We start from the raw sequence: 8098 nt of genomic DNA, 5'->3' as shown, positions 1-8098 counted from the left end.
GCGCCGCGGGGAGCTCCCCCCGTGCGGGCTGTGGTGCGCTGCCGAGGTTAAAAACGTCCTTCCCGAAGGGAGCCCGCGGCACCCGCCGCTGCGGGGCCCTCCTGGGAAGAGGTGCATTACTGGGTTTGGTCCGGTTGCTTTCTGGCCCGCTACCTGTCCTTTGGGATTTACTGGCTCTGAACTACTCTGAAACGCAGCCGTTATTCCTAGAGACGCTGCTGCTTTTTGCTTTGAGTAAATGAAATTTGTTTTGCGCCTTTTAATAATAGTCTGTTGGAGGCTTAGTCATCGAGGAAGCCCCACTTCACATATCTGCTAAATATGGAAGAACTGTCAAGAGTTAATCACGACACATGACTTTCAGGTTAGAATGGATCAATTTTGTTCAGCCTGATTCTCTGCTAGTGTTACAGATGTTGAACTTAAGTATAACGTGCCAGGCCCATGATTTCTGGCAAGACAGACTGCTCCCTTTCCAGAGCTACTCTGGAGCGTGAATCCTGTCTCTATATGCAGGAACTGTGCCGTGAGGGCACTTACACTTGTGCAGTCAAATTCACCTTTTCATTTATTGCTCCAGCTGTTGCCTCAAATATATGGCTTGCTATGGTAAACATTGCTTGCCTGTTGCAATGACCTTGTACATCTCACGTTGGGTGGCAAGTAAAAATAAATTCAAGCTTAAATCACTTCTCCCACAGCGCTCATTACAATATATATGAGGATTACATTGTTTCTAGTTGTTCTATTAGCGCCAAGGTAGTTTTTGCCATACAGCTACCTTTAAGCATACATGTCAGTAAAGATAGGAGATAACAAATACAAATTGGACAGGAGGGAAATACAAATTGTCAAATACATTCCTGCCTAGCCTGAGAACTGCAGACAGACTGCATACGTAGGATGGTAGAACTGAAGTAGCGTAAGTCTGTTTACACTTAGAAGTCTTCTGACTCTTAAGTCACGGAGGCATGAAAAATCCTAAAAAGGAGGGTAAGATTGGGAGACGGTGATTTTTCTGCAGTTAAGTTCTCGATACTGATAGGCTTGGGGATTTTGTCCATGGTGCTCAGCTAGGCAAGAGCTCAAGCTGAGATATCATCCGAGTTTTGAAGCTTAATGCCAGTTCGGAATATTCAGATGTTAGAAAGTGTAATTCTGTATGTGTGTATGTAATTCTGTATTCTGTATGCTGTGTAGACTCGTTGCTATGGTGAATTTTGTCTTTAATGTGCGTTTCAATTATGCTTTTTAAAAACTGTCAGGCACGCAGAAGGCAACAGTACAAAACCTACAGATGTAAAAGGCGGAAGAACAAAATTCACCACAGTTTGAATGGAAGAAGTGACACTAATGCAAAAGTAGTTTTGGAAACATTACCTAAAATGTGTAAAGATACTGTCCACCCAACTTTAGTGAAAGTGTTTGATTTTTCATTTTGCTTTCCACAAATCTTAATCCTTAGCATATCAGCTATTTAGTTAGAGTTACTGCAACCTTATTTCAGATGTGTAGTGTGTAAGGACTCAGGTTATTGTGCAGCAACCTCCCCTCACCCCCAGGCGAGATGGGAGTATGGCGCACCGCAAAGCGGCTGTCCCGGCTTTACCTTGTGCTAAGAATACCCACATGAGGTGGTGTTAGTGCACAGAATGTTAGAGAGCAACTTGGCAAAGCGTTAGTTACTCTTGTTTCATTTGGATTTTTATACTAGTTCGAGATAGGAAATTTAAAGCACTAGGATTTTAAAATGCAGATTTGCTGCAAAGTTGTTAACTTTTAAAAAGTCTGTTTATGTAGTAAAATAGCATCTTTTTGTTTTATATTCTTCCAGGTTTCTCGATTGCTAGGTGCTTTCAAAAACCAAAAACAGGTGACCAGAAGTTTTGGTAGTGCTGTGAGTATGATAGTACCATTTTTTTTCTTTTAAGAAGTTTCTCAAAAAAGGGGTTCAGAAATTTACTTTTGTAAGATTGCTGTTGTTATTTTTACGTTCTCAAAATACTAAGACCTAAATAAGTGAACATATTTGCTCTTAATGCCATGCTGGATTTATATTAGTTAATTACTGTCTTTGGCAACTGCATATGAAAGCATAAGTGATAATACAAAAGGCTCTAGCAAAAGATAGAAGTGGCATGAAGACTTTTCACAAAATACGGACGTAAGCCGGTCTTCTGAAACTCATCTGGAAATGGGCAAATATTGGGCAAGGTAGAAAGATTGTTGAGAAGCTTCTAATTTTCTTTATTTTGCAGACTCTCCTCTAAGCACTAGATTTACTTTACTGCTGCTTTTAGAATACCTTGCATATAAAGTTCTGCCTTTTCAAGGCCCTCTTTAAAGTATTTTAGACACTGATTGTGTATTTCCTTGTAGATGTTTTACCTCTTTATGTGTATGTCTTTCAAGTGCCCACGAGCCTTTTTTTTTTGGTGAAGGTGGCCTTGAAAACTGCTCAGGCAGAAGCAGGGCTCAGCACCACTGCATGCACCCTTAAGCGGGACTTAATTTTAAAGAGGAACTGTGGCTTTTAATTATGAGTTTTGTAGAACAGCAGGTAGAACAGCTAGAAAAGAAACTGAAGGGTTGCTCATATCTTATAAAGTATAAAAAGATTTAGAAGGTGAGGCACCTCCAGTTCTGTTTATACCACATTACTGTTTCAGAAGAAATGTTGTGTGGCTCAGGTGGAGTCCTGCTGTGCTGTGAAGCAACAACGCAAGACAGCACAAAAGTAATCTTGAGGCATTCCATCAGTTATGTGCTCGCTCAACAGCAGCGTTCTTTTATCTGAAGCTCTGCTGCTTTTGTTGTGCACAATGAATTTCTTTGGCTCAAATTAGTTAAAAAATCAGTCAATATATATTGAAATTCTGAATATTTTGTGTGCAGAAGGATGGAAACATATCTTGTGAGTTGATTCTAATTGGGGTTTGGCAAATAATGCTGGTATCTGAGCTGCCTTTTTTGTAGGTAATAATAAGCCCTTATAAAACTGCTGGAAATCTTTAAATAAAACAAAAAGAGCTGGGGCACGTACGATTAGAATAGTGATCATAATTTATTTATTTTATCAAAGCAGAGTACTTTCTCCCCCTGTTATTCAGTGAGCCTGGGCTGTGCAATATATTGCATCTGTTTGATGATGAAAAAAGAAACAAGACTGAGAACATTATGGGAGGAAAATAACTTGGTATTGTTAAAAATGGGTCTGAGATCTTTAGGAAGTCACTTGAGAAGTTTAGATATGCATGAGATTTTTTTTTTTTAAGATGAATGTAGCTTTTCATAAATTTAATCTTTTCTAGCATGTGTCAGTATTATGCAGCTTGTTGATAATATTGGAGACATATGGGTAACAGAGCCATAACTAGGTAATATCTCCTCTCCAAATTTCAAGAAGAAAGCACGCTGAGATCATGCATTTCAAGGAGTACTGAGCAGGAACCTGTCTTTCAGGTCAAACCTCTGTGTTTTGAAATAGGAATAGATAGTAGGCAGATTTTTAAACAATTCTCTCAAAACATGTGCGCACTCCCTTTAAAAGCAAGCTAGTCATTCTCGCTTCTGTCCAATACTGCTATTCTTCATAGTGAATATTTTGTAACTGAAACTTTCTTTTCTTTTCTAGTAGTTTCGTGGTTTCTACAACACATGAAAATGTTTTCTATGTAGAAAACAAGCATTCATTTGTTGTACTACTGATATTTCTTTATCTAGGTACAAACAGTAACTTTAATCCCAGGAGATGGCATAGGACCTGAGATTTCTGCTGCCGTCATGAAGATCTTTGATGCTGCCAAAGTAAGTCATATTTGTCTCGCTGTAAGCGTTGTAAGTTTACCTACAACAAGTATTAACTAGGCATATTAAAAATGTTTTCTCTTTAGCTTCCAAAAGATCAAGTCATGTTTAAGCTATTAAAACTTCTTGACAATAGAAAGAGTCTGAAGCTTCAGCTAATAGAAGATAGGACTGCAATATGAAGGCAGTGTTTGAAACTGTTAGCTGGCAGAGGAGTAGAGAGTTGAGAGCAAATGCTGTGTTTAATTTTTGGAAATATGAACTCAATATATCATGTGAAATCATCTTGTTGATGTAGAAATCCTGAGCAACTGATAGAGGATGTTCTTTCGTTCATTGTGCAGATGAAAGTATGCGTGAAAGGACTGGCTTATTCTTAGAAATCAAACTGCTGCACTGCCAAACACGTTCACTTAAGTGATATGAAGTATAAGTATATCCAAGAACTGTTTTACCACCTATCTGAGGAACTTCACCAGAATTTGTGCAGTTTCCTTGAGCGAAAATACAGCTCTTCAGGAAAGATGCCTGTTAAATTGTTCCACATTAGTAACAGGACCAAGGCGTACTCCTTTTCAATTCCAACTATCTGACTTAGATTTGGAAAAAATGAAGTTCTCTTTAATTATATAAGAAAACCTTGTAATAGTTGTGGTTGTTTCTGGGGAATCAAGCAGGTGGTGTGGAGGAGTAAAACCTAAGTTTATGTAAGTGCATATTTAATCAGATTTGTTTGTTTTAAAGGCGATTCTCTAGTACGTTATGCTTAGATTGGTTCTGTTTGCTTTTGAAAGCCCTTGTATCTTTTCCTTTATGGTCCTTCCTGATGAAATGAATGGGTGGCAGCCTGTCTCCACTTAGAAGATTCCTGTGGTGAATGCAAATTCAGAAAGCATTGTGGAACACTTGCAGATTTTCAGTTAGAAAACAGATATATATCTACATTATATACTGTCTTCCAGGCAGTACGGATGATGAGTTCTCAATGAATTCAGTTTTCAAGTGTCTTGTGTCTTGTATACAAGGAACTCAACAGCTCTAAGAGCTTGAAAGAAGTAGCGTATATATTGCAATTCTAATGATTTCTGTGTATATGATGCCTAGGGAGGCATCTTGTGGTATTCAACTTTATGATGATATGTTGCTCATACTATTTCATTTTCACTTACTTAATTACATTTTTAAAAAATTGTTTATTTTTTAGCTCAAACATCTCATACTTACTGCCACTCACCAGAGAAAAATTTTTTAGGAAGGCCTGGACAAAATTCCTTATGCACCTTGTTGTGAAAGGGAAGTTAAAGTTTGAAACAAAAGCCATGATATTTAAGTTAACATAGAGTAAATGTGTTTAGGCTCCTATTCAGTGGGAAGAGAGGAATGTTACAGCTATCCAAGGACCAGGAGGGAAGTGGATGATACCTCCAGATGCCAAAGAATCCATGGATAAAAACAAAATGGGATTAAAAGGTACTTTAGGGGTTAATAAAAAGATATTAAATGCTGTTGGTTTTATTGTGAGTCTGATTTAAAGCCAAAGTCCTTCATCTGTAGCACAATAAAATGGCTAATTATAGGGGACAGCCTGTTAGGTAGTCTTCTGTAATCTTAAAACTGTCCTTCATTTCAAAGCCGTAACTTTCACAGATCTTCTAGGAAATATGTTAAAGGCAGGTACTATTACATACCAACCTTTGGACTCTATGCAGAATGCATTCCTAATGCAGCTGATATACAATAGTATGTGATAACTATACTCCTAATGAATAATATCTTTTTATGTTGTTTTCAGTGAAAACTTTTGTAAAAACTATTCAATGTAAGGGTCGCAATTTGGTTTTTAAACAGCTAATTAGTATCACTGTGTAGTACTCTTGAGAGCACAGAGAATTCCCATGGCATTTCAGCGTGTTAAATAGGAATTTGGAGATCCTCCGTAAGAGTACCACTTTATCTAGAGTTTCACCTCTGAAATTCATGGAGGGGTTTATCTTCCCATTCATTCTTGTATTTTTTTTTCTTTTTTTTCCTCAGGGCCTTTAAAGACCCCAATTGCTGCAGGGCACCCATCAATGAATCTGCTTCTGCGTAAAACCTTTGACCTTTATGCAAATGTACGTCCCTGTGTCTCAATTGAAGGGTACAAAACCCCATATACAGATGTGAACATTGTCACAATTCGAGAGAACACAGAAGGCGAATACAGTGGAATTGAGCATGTGGTATGTTGCTGAAAGTGTTGCGTTTCTGGCGGGTTTTCTGTGTTTCATGAATGATAACTTTGCCCATCTCAGTGGCCTAGTACTAAGAGGTTGGGTGGTGTTTTTCAAATTTGCTACCCACAAAAAAGTTATTTTTGTGAAATGCATTGTCAAGACTGCCTCACTCAGAATCCTACTACTTTGTTCCAAACATTGATACTAGTAACTTGAAAAATGAGTTCACACTTTTACTGTCAATACAACTACTGTCTTTCAGATTGTTGAAGGTGTTGTGCAAAGTATCAAGCTGATCACAGAAGAAGCTAGCAAGCGTATTGCAGAATTTGCTTTTGAGTATGCCAGAAATAATCAGAGAAGCCATGTTACTGCTGTGCACAAGGCAAATATTATGTATGTTGATACTTCTTTTTGAGAAGAACAACAAATAGTAATATGCATTTAATTATAAATAATTTTTAAAATCTTCCTCAGATGTATAATGTCTGTTGATGCTAGTGGGACTAAGTAAAATGGGCAATAAGTAAAGTAAATGCCTCCTAAGTAAAATGGGCAATAGTGACTCAGTATTCATAGGGCTGTAATAATTATGTACTAATGTTTTTATTAGTAAGTTTGTAGTAATCTTGTGACTTCCCTTGCAAAGGTCTTATTTTAAAAATAGTCTTAAACTAGGAAAATGAGTTTAAAAACTGAGGATGAAAATGGCTAGTGTCTTTTACAGTTTCCAAGCCACTTTGTACTGAACTGAGTCATAACGTGTGATACTATGTGACACTACCTTTACAAACTCAGTAAGCTTTTAGTAAATGAATATGAGTAATTCTAAGAATTGATGTATGCCCGCTAAACTACTGATACAAAAATATTTTAGGAGGAAATAGGCATAACTTCTCTGATTGTAAGATATTTAAAATATTATTTATATTTAACATAAGGCATAATTAGTCACAAATTAAGTTTCTGCACTCTAATATTTTTATTTAATCCTCTGTTGCATGCAGTTTTCTTTATCTTCATTATTGCTTACTTAAAATAACTGCAATATTCTCTTGCTTATTAAATTGCAGGAGAATGTCTGATGGGCTTTTCTTGAGAAAATGCAGGGAGGCAGCAGAAAACTGTAAAGATATTAAATTTAATGAAATGTATCTGGATACTGTGTGTCTGAATGTGAGTATTTGTATGTTTTAATTGTGGTTATTTTTTAATTTAAATTCTTAACCTTAATGAAAATATACTTCTTTCTAGATGGTTCAGGATCCATCACAATTTGATGTGCTTGTTATGCCAAACTTGTATGGTGACATCCTCAGGTATGGAGATTTTAATTTAAACTAACCCAACATGTAAAATACTGTTACTTTCCAGACAGTTATTCAGGTTATATGCTAGCCAGATGGGTGATGATTTTATGCATCCATATTTTAAAACTTTATAAATCAGACTCTAAATGGGAAAAAAAGGATGGTATTATTACACTTCAATTATTAACATATTGTTGGGAGGGGCTATATGATGAGAATGTGCTTCTTATTTAAAAAAAAAGTTTCTGTTTATGGAGGCTATGAATAATGTTCAGATGGGACAGAAGAGAAATTTCTCCCAATGTGTGAAGAATTTAATGTAATAAAATAAATTGTAATAAAGAACCCTTAGTTAGATATTAGGAAAAAACTTTCCCACCTTAAGCACTAAAACAGATTGTGTAAGATGACTGTGGGGCCATGATGTTTACAGCAAGCTAGCCATACAGTTAAATGATTCTGCATAGTCACTGAAGAATGAAATGTGTGGCCTCTTAATATCCTACCAGCTCTTGTTTTATGTATTGTATTTTTTCCTTATCTTCAAATTAAATTTCCTATTTGAATAACATTAATACTAGAGGTACTTGATGTCTTGAAGGCAAAAATCTATCAGCACACATTTTTCATTCTGTAAAATGTTTAGATAGAGTGTAAATTCAATTAAATACTGCGTGTAAAATCAAGTATCTTAATCTGAACTTTTAAGTGTATAACATAACATTGATTTTCCTTGCACCTCTGTCCTGGTTTCGGCTGGGATAG

General features: G+C 36.5%; 1 protein-coding gene across 1 annotated transcript; it reads left to right on the top strand.

Moving 5' to 3' along the window:
• Nucleotides 1-1834: 1834 nt before the first annotated feature.
• IDH3A (isocitrate dehydrogenase 3 (NAD+) alpha) lies at nt 1835-7342 on the top strand (the record flags this gene model as incomplete). Its single annotated transcript, XM_009586376.1, has 7 exons — nt 1835-1897; nt 3724-3807; nt 5163-5277; nt 5842-6029; nt 6286-6419; nt 7097-7199; nt 7278-7342. Coding segments are annotated over 7 exons (752 nt in total), but the record flags the coding sequence as incomplete, so codon positions are not given.
• Between the last annotated feature and the right edge of the window lie 756 nt (nt 7343-8098).

Source organism: Fulmarus glacialis, unplaced genomic scaffold (assembly GCF_000690835.1).
Source record: "Fulmarus glacialis isolate BGI_N327 unplaced genomic scaffold, ASM69083v1 C14259015, whole genome shotgun sequence".
In the NCBI taxonomy this organism is placed as follows: Eukaryota; Metazoa; Chordata; class Aves; order Procellariiformes; family Procellariidae; genus Fulmarus; species Fulmarus glacialis.
Note: the sequence above shows the minus strand (reverse complement) of the source record. Positions and strands in the feature narration are given on the sequence as shown.